This window comes from Amyelois transitella, chromosome 24 (genome assembly GCF_032362555.1).
Source record: "Amyelois transitella isolate CPQ chromosome 24, ilAmyTran1.1, whole genome shotgun sequence".
Taxonomy (NCBI): Eukaryota; Metazoa; Arthropoda; class Insecta; order Lepidoptera; family Pyralidae; genus Amyelois; species Amyelois transitella.
In genome coordinates this window covers 4,522,369-4,546,961 of record NC_083527.1, presented here as the reverse complement: position 1 = coordinate 4,546,961, position 24,593 = coordinate 4,522,369, and the positions used below count along the sequence as shown (strand labels likewise).

General features: G+C 34.8%; 1 protein-coding gene across 3 annotated transcripts in view; it reads right to left on the bottom strand.

Moving 5' to 3' along the window:
* Positions 1-24,593, bottom strand: part of LOC106135905 (RNA-binding protein fusilli) — a 62,381-nt gene that overhangs the window by 13,092 nt on the left and 24,696 nt on the right. For all 3 annotated transcript variants that reach the window (XM_060951148.1, XM_013336309.2, XM_013336308.2), the window contains exons 2-9: positions 23,471-23,563; positions 16,006-16,088; positions 13,996-14,183; positions 13,627-13,716; positions 12,953-13,007; positions 1,550-1,660; positions 827-959; positions 18-155 (exon numbers count right to left, since the gene is read on the bottom strand). In XM_060951148.1, coding sequence (XP_060807131.1) covers positions 18-155; positions 827-959; positions 1,550-1,660; positions 12,953-13,007; positions 13,627-13,716; positions 13,996-14,183; positions 16,006-16,088; positions 23,471-23,563 — 891 coding nt within the window. The remainder of the gene's footprint in view (positions 1-17; positions 156-826; positions 960-1,549; positions 1,661-12,952; positions 13,008-13,626; positions 13,717-13,995; positions 14,184-16,005; positions 16,089-23,470; positions 23,564-24,593) is intronic.

The window sequence follows — 24,593 nt, the reverse complement described above, 5'->3', positions numbered from 1 at the left end:
ATTCTCTAGTAACTCACCACTTGCTGCGGGGTGGCATCGTACGGCAGACCACGCATCCGAACTATGACACGAGCGCCTCTCGTGAGGAAGGCCGCTGCTTCGCACGTCGCCCCTCCCGCCACTGAGAGGAAGTCTTCACCACTCGCCCGGTATACCTGACACAAACATAGGTCTTATAATGGGATTGGCAGAGCTTTAGGCCGAAATAGGCTCGGTTAGAAAATACGAATAAATAATTCGTGTGTAGAATTCAAATTTTTACAAGTTTTGGGACCAAATTCCAATACTTACATAACTGATGATCACTTTATCCGGGTAAGCGTGAAAGGAGAGTTTTATTATCAATTTAAAAAAAACATATTTAAACTATATTATGTCAGGTATAAATATTTTTAATGATAAATTTCTGAATTACTTATCTAATTAGTAGATAGGTATAAAATTGTTTCAATATTTCCGAGGAAATTCAAAACAACAGGTTTTAAATTAACTTGATCCCACAACCCAGGGAATCCTGGGAACAGTGCCAAATTGTAATTGTAAGGTTGTTAATGAATAGACCTAGACGAACGTATCTTGATCAAATTAAGGACTGGTAAAGGGTCAGGTCAAGAGTACCCGAAACCGCTGAGCTTGTATGAAGAGAGTTATGAATGTGGATGAAGCGAAGGAAGTGTGCAGAGATTATGGCAAGTGGAAAGATGTAGTCTCAGCCTACCCCTCCGGGAAAGAGGCGTGATTTTATGTATGTATGTTAATAAACTGTGTATTGGAGGAATATTTTTTCTTTTTTTTTTTAACTTTAGCAGTATAAAAGTTTCCTTACCTCAATATACCGTGGGCCGATGTGGTGTTTATGTCTTTTGAGAGCCATATCTCTATGCTCCTGCGACACGAAGCGAACGAGCGCCTCGCCGTTCCTGCGACCTTGAGGCGATAGACAGAGAGCTACGCCGCCTCTGCACATAAATAAAAAAAAACATATATATTTATACTGGTGTCTCAGTATGTACCAGTGTCATAGAATTATTTCACATTCACATATAATCACGTCTATATCCCTTGCGGGGTAGACAGAGCCAACAATCTTGAAAAGACTGATAGGCCACGTTCAGCTATTTGGGTTAATGATAGAATTTAGGTTTAAATAGTGACAGGTTGCTAACCCATCGCCTAAAAGAAGAATCCCAAGTTTATAAGCCTACCCCTTAGTCGCCTTTTACGACATCCATGGGCGAGGGATGGAGTGCTCCTATTCTTTTTTCTGTTGGTGCCGGGAACCACACGGCACAATGTAATTATTATACAATAGAATTATTTTTATTTGTTAAATACACTTAATTACTGAATGCAAAAGATTTTTTTTATGACCTAAACTAAGTAGTTATTGATGATTACTGTTGCATTAGACGAAAGTCGTAGGTGATACACGTAATTTAGTCCGCTAAAAATAACGGTTCGCGTCAACGGATCAGTTTATCATTTAAGGCAGATACATCGACAAAGAGGCTACAAGTTTAGACGTTGGATGACACAAATACAAACTTACTTGGCGACATTGAGACCTCGGAAGAACTTGGCGATATCTTGGTCGGAGGACTGCCAGGGCAAGCCGCGGGCGCGCACTATACAGTTACCATCAATCTCATCGTCTTTTGAGCTGTAACAAACAAATCAAAATGAAGACTTGCGACGACAAACAACAACAAATGAAGTCCTAGTTTTGTAGATAATATGCGAGTGAACGTGTTGTGTTTGTGTTTTCAATAAAGTAAAGGCGACATTTAGCTTTAGTGATAGGTACCGTGTGTGTGTGGCATATTATTAAACTGCAAGTTTAATAATATGCCCACTTGGTATTTATATGAGGGAGAAGACTAAAAGACAAGTGCACTAACAATTTTACATTTTAAATACCTTCTCTAACTAGCCACGATCTTTGTATACGTATCTACGCATAATCAATTTAAGAATATATATATTATGAATTTTATTTTTCAATATTAAGAAGTAAAGTAGACGCCTACAAACGGTGAAGGGAATAGAAAGATAGATTAACTCTTTATTGCATTAGAAAAAGAAAAACAAAAAAAAAAACAGGTGAGGTACGAGTACAAAGGCGGACTTATCGCTAAAGCAATCTCTTCCAGTCAACCTTAGGTTTAAGGAATAAATCGTGGGTATAGCGTAAGGAATGAAGTGAAAAGGGATGTGGTGAACCAAAATTGAAAAGAGTATGTTGAGATGGTTTGGACATGTCGGGAGAATGGATGAGGACAGACTAACGAGAGACAGAGCTGACTGTAAAAGTGGGACAGAGCCGGGCTCGTCGATCTTTTAAGGACCAAATTTCGAATGTCTTAAGATGGAAGAATGAGAGATGTTAGGAGTCCCCTTATCGAATATGCATGAAAAGAGTAATGAGAGTGGAGGAAGCGGGAGAGGTCTATAAGGATCGTAACAAGTGGAAATCCAAAGTCTCTGCCTACCCAATAGAAGACAGGCGTGATGGTATGTATGTAAATAAAAAAAAAATTACGAAGTACCAACGTAATTGCTTCGCTCAGTCACCCAATAGAAATCAGAGCAGGTAACCTTATCATTATTTCAATTTCCACGATCGCCTCCTCAAACAACATAAATTAACGAATGTATTTATCTCGACTCATCGAAGCAGAGGTTACTCGATTGCTGTGTTTATAAACTAAATTAATAAAAGATAATGATTGATGCGCATGCACTGGTTCGTCACATGGCTTCGAGCACACTCCGTGAGCATGTTATGATCAAACCCACGAGATTTCCTGGTGGTTACTGATATGTATTACGGTTTCCTCGTAACTAGACTTTAGTAGGGTCTATTAGACCTACTAATATGCGTGTGATTCCCGGCACCAATACATAAAAGAATAGGACCACTCCATCTCTTTACCATGGATGTCGTAAAAGGCGACTAAGGGGCAGGCTTATACATAATATAGGCTTATACAGTACTTGGAATTCTTCTTTTAGGCAATTGGGCTAGCAACCTATTGGAATCTCAATTCTATCATTGAGCCAAATAGCTGAGCGTGGCCTTTCAATCTTTTGATGACTGTTGGCTCTGGCTACACCGCAAGGGATATAGACGTGATTATATGTATGTATGTTACAAAATTTTAACACAGTAACTCTGAGTATTTCGCAGCAAACCTCTGAACAATGAGTGTGAGGACGTGAGACGTGACCGATATGCAGTACATTCTCGCAGAACTGCCCATAAAAACAAACTAGATAGTGTAGTTAAACCTAAAGTCAACGCTAACCGCTGGATTTCATATAAATAGCATTTTTGCCGTTTGGTTTCCGACAATTTAGAATAGAACTAATCCATATCATATCATTATGGATATATTAGGGTGTCGTAAAAGGCGACTAGCCCTATAAACTTGGATTTTTTCTTGTAGGCGATATGGGCTGGAAATTTGTCACTATTCAAATCTCAATTTTATCTGAAAGCGTTTCAAGGCTGTTAATAAACACTTTCCTGAAAACCGCATCAAAATCGGTTCAGAGAAACGCGAATTAATCGCCTTACTGAGAACCACCCTTGTTATTTTAGGCGGTTAAAAATATAAACTATCACTGAACGGTCAGATACAATGTTTATAAAATTGGTTAAGAGTACAAAGTTTAGTTTATAAGAGCATCCGTTATCACTCAGTTATCGAGTAAGACTCGATTGCAGAGTAATCAATTATTGGTTTATTTGATAATTTTGCTTACTTAAATTATCGACACTCGTTTTGGTGTCACGCGATGCGATTATTTTTAATGCTATAGGTACTAAGTACTACAATACGAAATGACTTGATTCATAAAGATATGTAATAATTAATAATAATTAACACATACTCAAACTATAACAAAAAATAACTACCAGTCTATATGTATAATATATATAAATATAAATGACTCATGTAAATTGTGATATTTCTGGACGAAAAGTAATAATATTTTTTATCAAATAAAGAATACTTACGTAGTTATGTTTTTATATGCTAATATAAAAACATAACTACGTAAGTATTCTTTAAAAAAATAATTCTTTTATATTTAGTTACTCTTTATGTATTTACCTACAATTTATTTTCTTTTTCTGATTTAATAAAGCAGAGCTGACTGTTAAAGTAGGACAGGACCAGTCAGCCTCGTCGAACTTTTAAGGACCAAAATTTGAATGTCTTAAAAAGGGAGATGTTAGGAGTACCTTTAATCGTCAAATTTGCACGAAAAGAGTAATCAGTGTGGAGGAAGAGGGAGAGGTCTGTAAGGATCGTAGCAAGTTGAATTCCAAAGTCTCTGCCTACCCAATGGGAGACAGGAGTATGTATTGGTTTTTGACGTGCTTATTTTGACGATTTATTCGTCTCTTCTGTATATAAGTATACATTTAGATTGGATTCCCAAACCCATTTATACATTTGTACTTGTGCTGACCTTGTATAAAATCTAGGAAATATTTCCACTACAGAAGTTAATATGTTTATCCATTGATAGGCAGAGGTCGCGAGGGTCGCTGACGTCAAGTCATTGATAGAACACCATCGACTTGATTTCAATAAGAATCTTTCATCAATTAATGGAAATCATTATACTACTTCGTTTTACTTTAGTTGAAAAATCTAAACGAGTATACGATGGGGTTTAACATTTGGCAGGTCGTAGGTTTCATGTGTGATCTAGGGCTGCACTAAAAAAGGATTCCCGAAATTCCTGCGATAACGGGTTTTTCGTTTCCCACGAGAGGAGTCATAGGGATTAGTACGCTAACTAAGTATATAGTGTTGGCGCTGATTTCAACAAACTATATGAACATAAAAATCAACAATAAAAACATTTGTCAGTAAATCTAGCGAACGATAAAAAAAGGAAATTCAATTGTGTAATAAAAATATGTTCTTACTTATTTGAAATAATATAAACTGAATGCATTATAAACAAGAATGATTGCATAGAAACAAACACATGATCGGGACCTTATCAATATAATTGCGGTCGTAATCGCAAAAATGGCAGCGTTCACTTCCAAGATATGAGAGAAGGTATTTATACATACACACGCATACATATCTACACACATACATTTTCAACTCAGACGGGAAAGACAGAGCCAACAATCTTGACAAGACTCAAAGGACACTTTCAGCTGTTTGGCTCATTGACGTATTTCAACCGGGCACCACGATGTAATTGTATTATTTGATCTAAGGCTGTATTCTATCAAAAAAAAATTGCTTCCCAAAGCACTGCGCAATCGCAGTCATTGTTCGGTGATGTTTTGGTTGACATCGACACATAATGGACATTGTGTCCATGGGACGACATCTTTATTTTTATATTGTATTCCTCGGCAATTACAACAGTCATTTTAATGTGAAGTTGACCTGTTGAAAGGTGACGGGGCATGGGATTGATTTGTTTATAGAAATCTCACGTGATTATAGGAAAATCACATCAGAAGAAAAGAATGTGTTAGGTGGTAAAGAGCGATATTATACTTATGAATACGGCATAAACCTATCCCTGTCCGGATTCAAACCTGTGCCTTAGATTTGAATCCGAACGCGGCTAGGTGCCAATGAAGCTCTTTTAATTCGAAGTTCGGAGATTGCCAGAGATTTGTAGTAAGTAGGTTCAGCTGCTCGAGTTAAAAATAATTGTACTCTCTTTGGAAATTGATGATACACTTGTTTCAGTTTTAGTACTTTTGATTTTTGGTCGCAATTTATAGGAAGAAGTGCAGTGGCCCTACTCTGAACCCACGCTTTCCTTTTAGATCAGTTCTCTTCCAACAAAATTATTTATAGTGGTCATCTCTTTATATCAAACTACATAGCTATTGCTTCCTTGGGAATTGCCAGAAAAAGGTTGCCTATGTTATTCGTAAAGGTCTTATTCTATTTTGTATTAAATTTCCTCAATTACAGTAGTTTTTGAGTTAATTCGTTACAAACATTAATATTCAATAATTCAAATTATTAATGATTAATATATTTTTATTATTGGTTTAGATTATAATTTGCACATCATCATCTTCTCATCCTTCATCATTACAACGATCAATATATTATTTAATCCGGAATTTTTCAATGATTTTATCTTTCATCGTGTCGTGAGCATAAAATATAATAAATATGTGAGTTACACCGATACACAGCTTTATAGTACGTACCTAATTATGCTTAATCATAGCAAAAATATATGTTATTTGTACATGTATGTTTCAGTAAAGAAATACTTTAATATAAAAAAGAATTTTTAACCAGGTTATGATAAACCGTTGAGTATATTTATCAATAATTGTCGTAAATGAAACATTAGGATACATATGTGGTCATTAAAAAATTAAACAATATAATGTTTACCTGTTTATTTAAAGGTAGGCTTTTCTCCGGAAGAGCTAAGCGGATTTAGATTAAACTTTTATGTTGTAAAGCTAATTATCGTTAGAGACTTTGCGACAAATACGCTACAATTTTTTTTACTTAGTAGTTACTAATAACTAATAACATATGTATATTGTAGTACAATGTTGAATACTTTTATGTGTACGGAGTCGTGGACGACAGCTAGTTTTAAATAAATAATCAATAGTTTCATCATCAATATCAATTTTCCATTATTCATTTATTATCTTCATACCTATATACAAAAAACCATTAATAATAGGAAATGAAATTTAGTTAAGAAGTTAATTAAGGCTAATTATGTTCTTCTAAACAAAGTATTTTAGAAAAGACGTTCCCTTGTTAATTTCCGGCAAAGTCTAATCTTATTATCTTCATACCTATATACAAAAAACCAGTAATAATAGGAAATGAAATTTAGTTCACGTCGTAACAAAATAACAGGCCATTCATACAAAATGCACATAAAACAGTAACTTGAGAACACTCATGTTACAAGAGCCAAAGAAATAAAATTCTATAGAAGGAATGTTTCGAAACACTTCAAATAAATAAATAAATCCTTAATCTGAAATGCAGTTATTTGTGTGCGCATATATGTAACTATTTTATGACATAGGTATGTAAAGCTTATGAAAAAGTATTTTTGCAACCCAGGCTTCATTGAAACAAGTTACAACAAGTTTAGAATCAGTTCGTTAAAAAAAGAAGCATATTTGTCTGATATGATTTTTTTACATACTTAGGCACTTTTTTTACATAGAGTAAACAATCTATCTTAAAACTCGAAAAGCTTCGTTAATTTTTTAAGTTTATAAATCCCTTTATTGATTTTTAAGATTTGCACTCATAATATTTTTAACAAGCGTCTGATTTTGCTACAATTTCAAGGCAATATGCCTTCTACACTCAAAATTACGTGCGATGATTCTATGTCAAGAATTCTGTTGACTATTATTGTTTATTGCCTAACCGCATTGTTAGCAAAACAGCTGAATTCAAGTTTTAGCAAGAATTCGAAAAAGACGTGATATTTTTGGCGAATTTACAATATTTTGCTTAGCAGCAATTTTTAGTAGCGAATATTTAGTTACATTCTTATCAAATATGCTTTTGTATAAACTAATAAAATAATTGATCAATAACTTTTTATCAAACAATGCTTACCTACTACCTATCCATAAGGGGAAAAAAATCAATAGGCTTGTGCATTGAAATGTATTGACTTTCTCCGCCGTAAAATGAAATCTATGTGAATAATTGATTTCGTTCACTGACAATCTAAATAAAAGAAGTAACCCATTGCATTGCCCCCTGTGCAAATGTGGGGGAGAATTTTTGATATATCTACCTAATAGAATAAGTTGGATCAAGCCAAATATATCTGAGAAAACGGCATGCGAATTAGTTTCACGGGTACATATACTTATACTTATACTGCATTTGAAAGATACGGACATCAGTCAGTTACGATTTTATTATACCTATGGATAAATACGAGCTACATAAAATCAAAGATGGCCACTTGCACAGATTAAAAATCATCGAATCTCTTTTGCTTACATTCATGACATCTCAAAAGTTGATGTTTACAGCGAATACGAAATTATGATAGTCACGTTTCAAGGCATAAAAAGAGTTGAATGTTTTATCGAAAACATTAGTTGACCTTCAGAGAAGTCAAATGAGACTTGCTATCTGATGGTTTGACCCCAGCGGATAATTATATATGTTATGCTATCTTAAAATAGGCTATTGCACGAAGATAACCGCTATACTTAGTCTTATGCATTATGCTCTTATTTTCCTGATGATACTTAGAAACCGAAAAGTATTATTTCCTAATACTTATGTTGATTCACCCTACTAATATAATAAATGCGAAGGTTTGTGATTATCTATGTATGGATGTTTGTCACTCTTTCACGCAAATTCTACTGAACCGATTACGATGAAATTTGATTTGTAGATAGCTGCCCCAGAAAAACACATAGGCCACTTTTTATCCTGGAGTTCCAGCGGGATCGATTGTTACGTTATGATAGGGTATTCCCGCGGACGAAGTCGCGGGCGGTCGCTAGTAATATATCATCATTGGATGTGTGTGTGATTATTACTCTTTCACGCAAAAAATACTGAACCGAATTCAATGAAATTTAGTACACGTGTAGAATATAACCTGGATTAATACATAGGGCACTTTTTATCACGAAATTCCCACGGGAGCGAAGTCAAGAAAAACCTTAACTGCTGGTGGAAGTCTAATAGTTTAGTTCATAGTCTGTGTGTGTTTTAATTAAACTAGGTGTCGATCAGGTAGTAATATATAAATTGTATGTCTGTCACTATCATTTTTAAATCAACCAAGGTACCTACCTAAGATTATTGTATTTTACTAGAACATTTAAAGCTTTCCATTCATGTTACATATTTTGATTTAATCAATGTATTTACGTAAGTGTTCACATATTATTGTTTTTTCGTCCTCCAGTTTATTTCATTTTGTATCATCACATTAACTGATAAGTGTTAATCATCATTCTTAATGTTTATATAACATTTTGTTTGAAAAATATTTTGAATAGAAGTAAGTATAGGTATAGTATTTTTCTAGTATTTAGTTTATCTGGGGTAACAAAAAAATATATTTAATTTTGCTAAGACAATATAAAAGAGGAAGCAAATAGAAATAAAAACTGAATATAAATTTGCAAAAGCAAACTTAAGTACTTAAGTACCCGAAACCTTGCATGAAGAGAGTTAAGTGAATTAAGCGAAGGAAGTATGCAGAGATCGTGGCAAGAAAGAGGAAGTCTCTGCCTACCCCTCCGGGAAAGAGGCATGATTTTATGTATGTATGTAAAAGCAAATTTTGCACATACAATCGGTGATTTAGGACTAATTTTTAGAAGCGACCCGCCCCGGCTTATCACGGGGCTCATTTATACATATATACTTATAAATATAAACCTACCTCTTAAAATAATTCTACATATCTATGTATTTAAAAAACTGCATCAAAATCCGTTGTGTAGTTTTACAGATACCTATAAGCATACAAACATACAGACATAGGCACAGAGGCGGGAAGCGACTTTGCTTTATATTGTAGCGATTGTGATGAGCAATAATAGATTTTAAGGAAAAATTGGTTGTAATAATAAGTAAGATTCTTTTATTGTGCCCGAAGCTATTCAAGAACGAATTAATGATTCTTATTACATTTGATCCTTACTTCCTATCCAAAAAACGTTTTTAAAAACATACACACGCGTCTTTATCCCTAACGGGGAAGACAAAAGCCAAGACTTGCATTGCAAAGACTTAAGAAATTTGTAAACCTATTAATTTTTATCAACCACCTCTATTCTAAGTTAATTAAGGCTAATTATGTTCTTCTAAACAAACTATTTTAGAAAAGACGTTCCCTTGTAAATTTCCGGCAAAGTCTAGCTCGACAAACTAATTAAAGCTATCAACACTCACCTCTTTATCAAAACCGATAAGTTCCACTAACACAAGCAACACATTTTTTTTTATCGGCCCACGATTTTTATACCACAGCCAAGGAGTTCGGAACACAAGATAAGGTTTATAGTTTTTGTTGTTAATTTTCAAGTGGAATGGAACGTTTCACGACCGTTCAGCGCGACTTGTAGACTGCGTATGACGGAATATGTTAGTCGTGTTGTGTTTCGCCCCGTACTGAGACATTGGTAAGTTATCGTAAGTTGAAGTGAAATAGGCGAGTAGTAATGATTGTAGGGTTGGCGTCTTTCTATATAAGAGATTATAAAATAAATAAAAAATACGTTATAAAATTAATAGAATTGCATTATTAAGCTTTAAACTGAACGTAGCGTTTCAGTCGTTTTAAAAACTCAAATCCAGAAAAGTTAGTGATAAGCTTGAAAAAAAATATAAATTTGGATGAAGAAAAGTTTTATGTCAAACCCAGTGGTTGGTTGGTAGAAAAAGATTCTAACATTCCGCCTATTGTGCTATACATTTGTATTTTGTCCAATGAAGTTTTAATAAATAAGAAAAGTAGTTAGAACATAGCAAGTGGAATGATATAGTCTCTGCCTACCACTTGGAAGGAGATGTGTAGGTACCTATGTCAGCACATCAGGAATAGAAGTGAACTTTGAACAAATATTGAGTCGCGCGAGCCCATCTAAAAACTATGCTGGATCCTAAAATTCTAGGCTTAAATCAGGCAACTGCAAGTCTACTTGTGCAGCAGATTCGGTCGGGCATGATAAGAAAAGAACTTTTTAGGATTGGCGCGGAACTTGGATGTTTATGTTTATTATATAAGTATTTATTATAAAATATAGTATCGTTGAGTTAGTATCTCGTAACACAAGTCTCGAACTTACTTCGAGGCTAACTCAATCTGTGTAATTTGTCCCGTATATATTTATTTATTCTGCCCTTTCTTACGGGAACGGAAAAAAAATTAGAATTTCGTTAAAGGCAGATGTGCAAAAGCTAGTGACTCATAAATAAAACTAAATCATGTCCTCATACAATCGAGTTTATCGGACAGATAACACAGATTAATAATTATCACTATCCTTATAAATTAGGTGTCGAAATTTTAATCACCGATACAAATAAACAGAAACTACTGAGTGAGAGTTTACCTGCGCTATGAAGGTTCAGTACAAATTATAAAGTTGATACTTAAATGTGGGCAGCTACGCCCGCGTTAAATGTTGTCTAAAGAATTTGCGAAGGTTAGAAGGGAGTTGTTTCGTGTAAAAACCTGACTTGCCCAATCTAGGTTCGTGTTCAAAGGTGCCCCCGGGCTCCTCTTTCGAAAGGTGAGGACGCAACTGCATTAGTCCCAAGAGGAGGATATGGTTGATTGATTGAAAGAAAATTTCCGCTAAGTAATTATTTTTTTACTAAGTACCGATAACATGATATGAGGAGAGGACATGCCCATTTTATGAATGTGTGATACAACTGACACATAATCGTATGTGCTTAAAACGGCGGCCATTTTAATTAAAAAAAAATATGAAGTATTGCCTATCCCTAAAACTTACGAACGTACATAACTCTCACATCTTTATCGCATTAGCGACATTTGTTATCGGCTCCGTCAAGTGGTACGGGGGTTGTTTGCCTTCTCAGCACTTAGCCCCATGAATAAATACACGCTGCCAAGAAGTTATTCCTCATAAAATCAGAGTAGTCTAGAAAGTTTAAGATTTGGATACCCTTTGATTATATATAAGCAAGTACACGCTGCCAGAGGGTAACCTCACATGATTTCGTATTTCAGAGTATGCAAAGAAACTAAACATTAGTTAATTATATTTTCTAATAATCAATGTGAACACAAATTGTTTTAAATATAGTTAACTACATTTTTCTCTAGTAAGTGTTAAAATAGGGAAAAATTACTGACAAATCAATGAATAAATAGCCGAATGAAGCCTAAAAAAAGATTTCGCTATTCGGTGTATCTATTGACAAAGTCACTAGGTACTAAAAAATATTAACTTAGATTGAGAGTTTTCATTTGTAAGAAATAAATGAAATACTTAATAAAATGGAACGTTGTCCAGCAAAGGGATATTGTAAATATAAGGAAAAAATATAAGTATTATATTATATGTATAAAATCGTCTTATATTATTCCGATTTTTATTTAAATTCTCTCATCATTATGCCACCCACCTGAATGTGTTTTTTCTATCTTTTCTATACCGTCGACTCTGTCTTCCCCGTAGGGGATAGATACTTCACATGTATGTATGTACTGTACATATATAAACGTCATTTATAATCGTAGAATGGAATTTGGAAAATATATCATTGCGATTTCAATGGTTATAATAAATGACATTAAGTAGTTTTACACTGTAGTAGTATATTACCTCATGTGAGTCACAAAGGACGGAGTGTCAAGTGACTGTTGTTTTCTCAGTAGCTAGCCGGCGATTTGAGGACTAAGCAGAATGAACGTATGAACTTTTTAAAGCATTTTAGTGACGGAAATATATTTTATGGCTAACTATTGACTAATATATCTAAACGTGAATATGCAAATGACACGATTTGAAACATACCTAATACAAAAACAATATACCATGAAGTACTCCATCTCTGTGCCATGGATGTCGTTAAATGCGATTAAAAAGGTAGGCACATTTATAATACACACTAGACATACTTCTACCATGGGTTAGGTTACCCTACAAAGGTTACGGAGGTCAGACGGGAGAAGCTAGCGTACCAGCTTCCTTCTCCCTGCCTCAAATGTGTTATGAATACACTTTACTTGATCTTTGCCTTATAAATTAAATGAGGCGTCCAAAAAAAAAGAACATCCGTTATTTACTAGATAATATAGATGGAACAAAGACTCCAGTAAACCTTTGGCTGTACTAGCCGAACCGAAATGTATTTTATTCTTTTTTAAGTCAGTAAAAATATGAGTTAAAAAATAAGTAACTTTAAAAAAAATAAATTTAGTAAGTACTTACCAAATACCAGTTTCTAAAACTAAATCCACGGTCTCTGGCAGTTCTAACCGGAAACCTGAAATGGAAAACCATAAAATTACATTTTATTCATTCCTATACTTGATAAAATTTGTGGAAATCAAAAGAACGGAATAAATAGACCCTTACGCTCTTGCCCTTTGATAAGTGGAGCTTTTTGAAAATTCGAAAGATGGTTTATTGTCAGAAAAGATTTAACCTTAACAATTCGACATTAAAATCTTCTCAAATGAACATAATTTCGTCCATTAATTGCCGTACATAGCTATCGCGACAGCCTTGGGCCATAGAATTTTTGCCGCCCCTTAAGAGACATTCGTAGTATAAGCAACAAGTATAAATTTTTATACAGCGCTACAGTTCATTTCCATTCCATACAGTTTCATTTCCAATTATACGTTACGGGTAGATGTATTTCTTAATTGATTATTTATCAATGAATTAATGAAATATTGCTTATTTATAAAAATCACTATAATAAATCTTATTGGCTGTACAATAAAACAACTTTTTATTATTATTTACATATGTTTTTTACTGCAGAAATTATCTAAAAATTAAAAAGAAACTATTCGGATCCTATTTTTCATATCATTGTTTAAAAAATATGGTTACAGATAACAAACATTTGTAACGTTATGACTGAATAAACTTACCGTCGGCAATTATCCTTTGTATGATGCTAGCCATGTCTTTAACTTCAGTCGCGTAGATGTTTTCACCTGTGTACGGCGCTATACCTAAATCTGCGTTGTTGGTTAAGAAAATGCCTAGATTAAAAGTTTTGATGAATCAAACATTTAATAAATGTCAGACATTATCTCTTCGGGTATTACTTTAGAATAAAAAAAAGTTTAAATTTTTAACATCATTAAAAAGTAGTAAAATATAAAAATCAGTAAAATAAAAAGCCGAAACCACTGAACAGATTTCACTCAAATTAACTAATAAAAGGTTGTAATGATAAAATTAAGGAGTAAAATAAAATAAAAAACCAAAAAAAAAAAACACGACAAAAAGGATACAAGTCAACATATCGCTAAGCGACTGCGGATGGTCCGGCGGCGGGGGCGGCGGCGGCGCTTGTGCCCGGGGCGGCGTCACCGCGCGCAACGTGTACGCCCGGACGTACTCCTTGCGCAGGTCGTGGAAGCGCGCGTAGTATGTGGGAAGCGTCAGCTCTTTGCTGCACGCCTCGGGGTGGAAGCATTGTCTGGAATTTGAAAATGGAATATTCGTTTTTAAATCGCGAGCGTAAAATTAAAATTTAAATTCAAAAATATTCATACAGTCATATCAAGTTAAACTGCATGAAACTCTATGAGGTGGTATTAGAGGCGAATTTATTATAAAAAGTACAGTCGCCTCAAGATAAACTTGGCCCAACTTTGTTTTGGTTTTTACGAACAGGAGGTCATATTACTATGTAAACGGCCGTACTTCATCGATCAAAATTGATCTATTTGCTAAGGATTTTGTATCCAGGTTGAGGTCGAACATTTTTTTAATTTCAATACAATAGCTTTAACTGTTTCCATATTATTCAAAAGATAACAGTTACAATTCCCCACAAAGGATTGACCTAAAACCTTCATTTACACAGATATAGATCGTTTCCTTTCTGAAAAAACTTTGAGCAAACAATACGTTTCGCTATTGAGGCAGGTCATTGTGGGTTATTGGTATTTAGAGATTCCCGATGGTGATAGTAAGTCGAGCGCATCCGGTATTAATATGCGGTATGTTTCCATTTACCATCGTAAATTGACGTCCGGTGAAATGCTGCAGTGTAGTTTGTTCCGCCGCTTTTTTACTAACCTCTTCTTTTTTTAAATACCGATAGACAGAGGGGTTATTTCCATATAATATGTAGTCGAAATCTCATTTTAGACGCATTTGGTTTAATGTTCAAAAATTCCATCTCGAAATTGGTCCAAATAAGCGATTATTTACAGTCTTTCACCTACATGGCTATCGATTCGATTCGATTTTTTTCTTATCATTATATATTCAATTCAGACCCGTGCTGCTGTGCAAGCACAAAATACATGAAAACACAGATTTTTTTTACATTTTTAAATCAATTTTTTAATCAAAAAATGGTGCCCTTTAGTTGCCAGTATTTTTCATATTATTCAATCTACATTTCCCTAAACATAATCTTTATTTTATCAAATATCAAAAACAAGAAATAAGATTCTATTTTATTTATTTTATATTCGTATCGCGCACGATGACAATGGAAACGGGCCTTGTTTAATTCGTTCATGCATTATTTAGGACACATATGAAAATGAGTTGCACGGTCTCACTACCCGTGGTTACACGAGCGCGGGATCAGAGTTCAAATTCAAAGTACCCAGTTCTGTAATTGTCCTGTCATTATCGTTATCAGGATTTAAATCTAGTTTATCTTTTAGCCTTGAGTGCGCTGATTTAGATCATGCAGTGGACTTTTGCCTGTTTGTCTATTATGTCCAGTCATCAGTTTAAAAAACCAAATTCTCTCTATGACGACTTAAGATATTTGTAACGCAGTATTCTATATGACGTCATATGACATTTATCACGCAATCTTCTACCGGAATAGTCCTGGGTTTGGTTCATTTTACCAGATATTTTTTAAATTTGTTACTGATGTTATAGACGGCCACTGTGGCGCGGCGATAGTGCGCTTGTCTGTGACTCAGTAGGTCCTGGTTTCGAATCCCGGTCAGTCGGCAAGGGCATGATGAAAAACGAACTTTTTCCGAATGGCCTCGATCTTGGATGTTTATATTTGTAATTATTAATTATCAAATATAGTAAGTATTGTCGAGTTAGTATCTCGTAACACAAGTCTCGAATTTACTTCGAGGCTAACTCAACCTGTGTAATTTGTCCCGTATATAATTTATTTATTTATTTGAGTTCTCTGAACCCACAACACAAGTTAAAGGAGTTATCTTTTCCTATGTACTCCCGTCGGCGTCCTCACCCATCTCCGGCTACTGGCCTACTAATAAACAACTTCTACTAATAAAATAAAGTCACACCTTAGTGGGGGTTGTCCGTCTGTCACGAGCCTGAAGAGTGGCGAGAGGGGCTCCACTTGCAGCGACCGCACGAACTCGTCGAACTGAAACCAAATGAGAAAGGTATGTTCAAATTTCAACATTTTTGTTTGTTTGTCATGGTTGTGAGGTTCATACTAAGTCTATGTCCCAGTTTGTGTGATTAGGGTATGTTAAAGGAAATAATACATACATAAATATAATCACGTCTATATCCCTTGCGGGGTGGACAGGGCTAACAGGCTTGTAAAGACTGATAGGCCACGTTCAGATTTTGGCTTTAAGATAGAATTGAGATTCTAATAGTGACGGGTTGCTAGCGCATCGCCTAAAAGAAGAATTTCAAGTTTATAAGCCTACCACTTAGGCTTAGTTAAAAGCCTTTTACGACATCCATGGGAGAGTGATGGAGTGGTCCTATTCTTTTTTTCTATTTGGTGCCGGGAACCATACGGCATAAAGGAAATAAATTTAGAGATTTTAACATGTTTTAGGCGTGGACAGTAGGCCACAGAAAAACGAATAACATGCTATGAAACATGGCTGCGCTAACAAGTTGGCCTTTCTACATAAAATCACGCCTCTCACCCGGAGGGGTAGGCAGAGACTATCTTTCCATTTGCCACAATCCCTGCGTACTTCTATTGCTTCATCCACATTCATAACTTTCTTCATTAAAAATTTGCTCATTTCATTCAACTTACATAATCTGATGAAAGATCAAGTCCTAAACCGATAAATTCTGCATGACAAGATTGAATAATGTGGTTGAAGCGAAACAAGTAAGCGGAGTGGCAAGTGTAAAGATAAAAGTCACTGTCTACCCCTTCGGGAAAGACGCGAGATGTGTATGTATGTATTTTATAACCATAATCTGTTCCGTGTGGTTCCCAGCACTTTAGAATTCTGCTAGCAATCTGTCACTAATTGAATCTCAATTCCATCAGCTGAACGTGGCCTTTCAGACTTATGAAGGCTGTTGGCTCTGTCTATCCCGAAAAGGATAAAGACTGAAGGATGATTATATGTATATCTAAATTTTAGTTATAAATTTTATCGTGTGTGTATAAGTGACTATGCAAAAGAACAAAAATATGTTTCATACCTACAAAAGACATCAACGCATAGCATAATTACAAAATACCTAATTAACAGATTTTTTAAATGTAATTGTGTACCTATAAGATGAGGGTTAATCACTTCATAAAATTAATGGCAAGCTATTATCAAGCTCAAAGATTCAGCATAGCCATTCAAAGTGGCTACGCTGCCAGCCTTCTGGGCACACTTCGGCAGGTTGATGCTATGCAGGGACTGTACAATTTTTAATTAATAATAAACAAAAAAAAAATATTTGTTTGTAATCACCTTTTTTATAAATAGTTTTAGTTTGTAATTATTAGGTTATTTATATATTACAGCAAGCTAGATTTATAAAACTTTGTCTTTTCACAACTCACTTGCAGTTAAGAAGGCAAACCAAAACATTTTTAAGGATTTTTGTAAAAAAAATAAATAAAAATAAATATTCCATTGTGTATCTGTAATCATATATGTAGATTAAAAATATCCTTTACTAATAAGAGGTAAAGTTTGTTTGCTTATAAGTATATTTGTAAAAGCTAATCGATTATGAACTAAACCGATCATGAACATTCTTTCACCGTTAAAAAAGATACATTATCTGCGTGTTATAGGCTATATGTTATACATATGTTTTTAAGACGGGTGAATCCTCCACGGCTTCGCGCCTATAAAAAGCTATTTGACTTTTTAAGAACATATTATATACATACATACATATGGTCACGTCTATGTCCCTTGCGGGGTAGACAGACAACAGTCTTGAAAAGACTGAATGGCCACGTTCAGCTATTTGGCTTACTGATAGAATTGAGATTCAAATAGTGACAGGTTGCTAGCCAATCGCCTTAAAAAGAATCCCAAGTATGTAAGCCTATCCCTTAGTCGCCTTTTACGGCATCCATGGGAAAGAGATGGAGTGGTCCTATTCTTTTTTGTATTGGTGCCGGAAACCACATTGTGCACTGACATTTTAACAACATATTAATATGATTTTAGTTTACTAGACGCCGTATATTAATTTATCCGAAATTGGTGATGCATCGAGGCCAAGGAAGCTGCATCCTGTGCAGAACTAACATTATTCGTACACATACTAAATTTAATGATTAAATCAACATTGTTCTTTATAAAACATCGTGCAACAACTATTTAAGCTGTTGCATGAGGCTTATTCCACTTATTACTGTGTCTAACAAATATAACTGCAAAGTTACACTATCATGTTGTAAAACGCGACTAAGGGATAGGCTTATAAACTTGGTATTCTTCTTTTAGGCGATCGGCTAGTAACCTGTCACTATTTGAATCTCAATTCTATCATTAAGCCGAACAGCTGAACGTGGCCAATCAGTCTTTCAAGACGGCTAGCTCTGTTTACCCCGCAAGGGATAAACGTGATTATATGAATGAATGAGTTTCATTAAAATATGTTCAGTAGGTTTTACATATATCCTTATAAACTTTCGCATTTTAATAATATATATAAGTAGGAGGAGTATCATCTCTCTTCTTCTTCTAAATATATAAAAGAGGACACTAACTGACTGATTGACTAACAAGGTTAGACATTTCAAATTTGGCATGTTTATTCGTTATTTTTTCTATGGGCGCACTAATAGAAGTTTTTCCGAAATTACCACGGGTACGAAAATGTAATTGTCTTATGTTACTACTGTCAGAATATTGAAAAGACATAGGTTTCCCCTCTCATTCTAACTTCATAGTCAGAGAGAAAGAGGGTAATAAAACATATGCGATATTAACGTTAACGTGTGAATAACCCCGCAATGATCGTAGGGTCCTGTAATGCATTTTTTTAGAACTTACGTAAATGTTGTCTTTTATATCTTACTATGTTGTGATTCTGTAATCCATATCCACACTAATAATAAACAGAAAAGATTTATATCTTTTCAACGAATAATCTCTCAAACTACTGAACCGATTTTGATGATGAAATTTGGTACCCAGCTAGAAAAGAACTTTTGGAAAAACATACGCTACTTCTGTCTGCAAAAGCTCCGCGCAAAAGGTAGTGTACAATAAAGTATTTACAAACAAACTAATGTTGACAATCTTGATATGTACCTACGTCTAATTGTTATAAAAATATTTTATTAAATGTATTTATAACCGTAAGAAAAAAAATAACAAGTATTGTGATATATCATATATAACGAATTACTTTATGTTGTGTTAATAATGTCTTTATGTTATTAAACATTCTTTACTTTACAAATACATTTTTATTAAGACGTTTCATTATATTAGTCACTAAAAAATAAACTTTCAAAGCAATGCATGCCATATGGCTCTAAATTAAACTAAAACATTTATAGACTTAATGATAAACAGATATCCGGTTTCTTATTGAATTTTAATATGTAAAAATGTTCTTTATAAATATATAATCAAATAATCAATCAAGCGACATGTTGCAACTGCATACCGCAGTTTGGTGAAGCGTGAGTTGTCAAACTGGTTCCGAACATAGAGGTGGAATGGATCGTTTTATAGGTAGACTTAAAATGGAACGTTTTTCGGTAAGCCATTCCTTTTCCATGATATACAAATTTAAGAATAATTCTTGTAGTTTTGTCTGTTTGTATATGCTGAGCTCTGGAAATACAGGTTGGACTTTGATGAAACTTTTTTGCTTGGGCAACATACATACAGACCTATCATAAACGCCGTGTGGTTCCCGACACCAATAAAATAAGAATAGAACCACTCCATCACGTCCTCATGGATGTCGTAAAAGGCGACTTAGGGATAGGTTTTTAAACATTAGATATTAAAAGTATGAGCCAAAGTTTACCCTTTACTAACGAATATGACAGATGAAAAAAACTACACTGTAATTTTCATTGCATTCTTTCTTTTCCACTTATAAAAAATATGAAAGGTGAAAAATGCTTCATGAGAGCAACGCGCTTTACTGAATGCGCGCTCTATGCAAGCTGGAAAGAAAACTCGAGGCTTCATTTATACTTTTTCGGCTATACCTGAGGGCTAAGCCCAATTCTGGTGACATACAACTTTCGTTTAATTTAAAATGCGTATGCGCAGTCAAACTAGTTTCCAAGAGATTTATTTTGTTTCGTCAGTGAATAATTAGGTAGTTAATTCTTGGTATTTGGTGAAACTTGGCCCATCCTTTTTCAAGGTCGTGTGAGCCATGATAAAATTTACATTACATAATTTTGGATATACATGTTACATACATACCTACCAAGTAAGGTAGGCAAACACCAGAGACTACATCTACACTGCATACATCGGGGAAATCCCGGTAAAAGTACAGGTCACAAGAGCCTTAAACCTACGAGTTTGCATGAATAGAGTGTTGATGAAAGGGTGAAGCAAAAACTTGAAGAGATCTTGACAAGTGTAGAGTTGTAGGAGTATTTTACATGTGTATACTATAAATGTAATGTATGTATAGTACATATTATATGTATTATATGAATAACCTATACAATGTTAACGTAATAACCTACCTATTTTTTACCTATTATTTGTGGCAAATGAGTAAAAAATAGGCAACTAATCCCAACTTTGGGCGTCACTTAATGATTTGACCAAAAACACCTGAGGTAACATGAACTGACTGGGCGCCATTAGAACCGAGCCCGACAGCTTCAAGGCCGACCATCTGAGTTCTTGCCGCGCCCACCAGCTCTCGACTTTTAGACAGATTTTTAACCTGAATCTTCTAATTGTTTTATTATATACATACATGTGGTCACGTCTATGTCACTTGCGGAGTAGACAGAGCCAACAGTCTTAAAAAGAATGATAGGCCACGTTCAGCTGTTTGGCCTAATGATAGAATTGAGTTTAAAATAGTGACAGGTTGCTAGCCCATCGCCTAAAAGAGGAATCCCAAGTTTATAAGCCTATCCCTTAGTCACATCCGTGGGAAAGAGATGGAGTGGTCCTATTCTTTTTTGTAATGGTGCCGGGAACCACACGGCATTTATAGTACATATTATATGTATTATATGAATAACCTATACAATGTAGGTATACGTAATTACCTACCTATTTTTTTACCTATTATTTGTGGCAAATGAGTAAAAAATAGGCAACTAATCCCAACTTTGGGCGTCACTTAATGATTTGACCAAAAACACCTGAGGTAACATGAACTGACTGGGCGCCATTAGAACCGAGCCCGACAGCTTCAAGGCCGACCATCTGAGTTCTTGCCGCGCCCACCAGCTCTCGACTTTTAGACAGATTTTTAACCTGAATCTTCTAATTGTTTTATTATATACATACATGTGGTCACGTCTATGTCACTTGCGGAGTAGACAGAGCCAACAGTCTTAAAAAGAATGATAGGCCACGTTCAGCTGTTTGGCCTAATGATAGAATTGAGATTCAAAGGCTGCCAGCCTGTCGCCTGAAAGAAGAATCCCAAGCTTATAAGCCTATCCCTTAGTCGCCTTTTACGACATCCTTGGGGAAAGATATGGAGTGGTCTTATTCTTTTTTCTATTGGTGCCGGGAATCACACGGTACAACAACGATAAGAGATAAAGATGTGATTATATTATTTATGTATTGTGCAAACGAACTACTAGAGTAGCCTCAGGCTCCGCCCGCGTAAAATCTTTTGAATGGAATCGTCGGGAAATAAGTGCACCCCTATACCTATTACACCCCACATTTCAAATCTCTAGGCTCATTAGTTGGGCCTGACCGTCGATAAACATATAGATTTCGCCTTATATACTCGTCAAACCTATGTCCATAGATATCCATATGGACATCTGAACATCAGTTGCAATTTCCACATGTGCAGTATACTGCCAAAGTGTGTCGCAGTCGCTTGCGGGCCGAGGCCGTCGAACCCGCGGGAAACAGTTACGAACAGGTTGAGAAGCCATTACGCCGTACGGAATCAACCTTTTCAGAACTTTTTATACGTCAGTTAGGTACTTGATTTTGTGTTTGTTTATGTGTAGGTATTACACGGAGGAAAGGCCGAGACTTTAATAAACATAAATGTGTAAACGTTTCTTTATTCCTTGCGGGGTAGACAGAACGATATTGACGATGTATCCTATTTTGAAAATAAATATATTTCTATAACAGTCGACAATCATTAATTCACAGCATGTAAATTACGAGTAAAGTAGTCGTACCTACCACTTAAACAAATGAAAATGCTGTCATGAAAAAGGAAATGTTACAATGTTTCCTTCTACTGTTATTTTAATAAACCATATATATTTCACGTAGGCGATATAACAGCGCCGCAGAGTCAGCAGGGTCACACTTTTATACGTGACAAGTGTATTTGCTTGACTTCGTAACGTTTAAAGTAATTGTTTGTTTCCTAGGAAAATTGCCCCACTTCAAACAAAGAATTCCTTATTTACATAACAATACTTATTTTTTTTAAATCTTTTATTTAACTTGCAATGTATTCGTATTTATTTAAAAAAGTACCTACGTCAAACCCGTTCCTCAGAAAGCATAAGCCTTACATAGTTTTTCTTTTATTTTAAGCAATAGATCTTATATTTCACATTCTATATATGAAAAGCAATCTCAAAACTTTTGGACCAATTTATTAAATTTGACACATCTAGATCATCAAGATAAGGCTAGTTCATCAAAAATAATATACTGTTTTTTTTGTTTTTAATTTATTTTTTCAGATAAAAGTAGAAGTCATGCTATGTACGCGATGCAGACCATGACGAAGAAACTTAGTCGCTAAAGAAATCTCCATAGGAACAAAACAAGTATATTACTATGGATTTTCCTTATTATTGTAGTGATTCACCATTTACAAAATAAGAACGTTCAGTCTCATTAACTGATGTTACTATTTCAAAGGTCTTTTCCACTCGGGAAAGATTTCCGTGATGTTGTAAGATAATCTTGAATAGACGTATTTAATTTATTAGATCCAGTGTGATAAGAACAGATGACGCCATTGGGAAAGCCCGGGAATAAGATGACATTGACAATTGCTTTTTTTTTATTTATATGGCACTGAGGTATAGCGCACTAACATTATTAATCCTAACTCGACCCTCGTGGTCGAGTTAGGATTAATAATGTTAGTCGATCAGCCTTCAGACAATATCAGGTAACTCTTGAAATATAGGTACGCAAAGTCCTTAATAGAGCCACAGAAATTTAATAATAATTGAGATTAATATGTAAATCTTCTAATTAAAGAAGGATTTGATGTTGCTAATTAGCCAGAAATTAACTATAATTTTTGCCTCGAATTTACCAGTATAAATAACGTTCCACGCAAAAAGATGTATGTCATATATTAAATAATTACCGTATTTAAAAAAGGGTTTCTGAAATTAGTCTTTGTAAAATTACTGACCTGTTTTACCACTACTTCTAGAGGCTGCCCCGTCTGGAGTTCCTCCGAGGGCCGTCTGGTGGGTCGCACTGCATATTCTCTTTCGCCTATTATCTGAAACAAAAAATAATTTTTCATTAATTTTAAACATAAAAAAACAATTTGCACTAATAATTTTATAATAATTAATGCAGTGGTTAAACAGTTAAAGCGTTATAACTTCCGCATGGAAGTATGGATTCAGCTACTAAGAACAACATTAATTGATAATCAACAAATTGATAAATTAGAAAAAAATATGTTCAACTCTTAAAACCTCATTAATGAACGGAACTCGCTTCGAAAGTAAACATGTTAGGTTGGGTGTTTAAAAATAGAATCACTACATCTTAGAGCCACATAGTTCTACGTCGTTGACGCTTGTGGGCGTTATGCAACCGTGTCACAATAAATCCGTATGTTGCAGTCACTGACGTCTCCCGTCACAGTTTGTGGTCATTATGAATAAAGCCTGTATGAATCTGTTATTATAGAGATTTTAATCGTGCCATAATTCATTATATCAGATATTAAATTAAATTAAATAAGGTCGCTTTCCGCCACCGTCTGTTTGTTTATCTTTCTGCCCCTAAATTAAGAAATACGGTTGTAGCAAAGAGTTAAAATATTTTCTCCCGGTTGCATAAGGATTTGTAAGTTCAATCGCTTGCAAAGGAACTTGAACTCTTCTGTTCATATTTCTCTGCAGGCACAGTACAAATACAAATAGTAACAGGTCACTATAATCTGTATAAAGGTATATATTTATTTACATATACTCGTATATAAATATACCTTTATACAGATTATAGTGACCTGTTACTGATTTTTACTTTGTATATCCTCCTAGTTATATCAGGAAGGTAGTTTATAACCAGGAGACATTCGCTATAATAAAGGATTTTAGGAAATTTCGCTCTTTAGTTTATTATATTACCGACTAGCTTTATACTGCAGCTCCTCCCGCGTTCTTACTTAGTACTCCTCTTTATTCTCTATGGAACATATGCGCATTTCCAATTTTAACTTCATACGTGCAATAGTGTAATTACGTCTTACTTACTACTATTCACTAACTGGCTGTACTTTGGCTGTCAGTCACTCA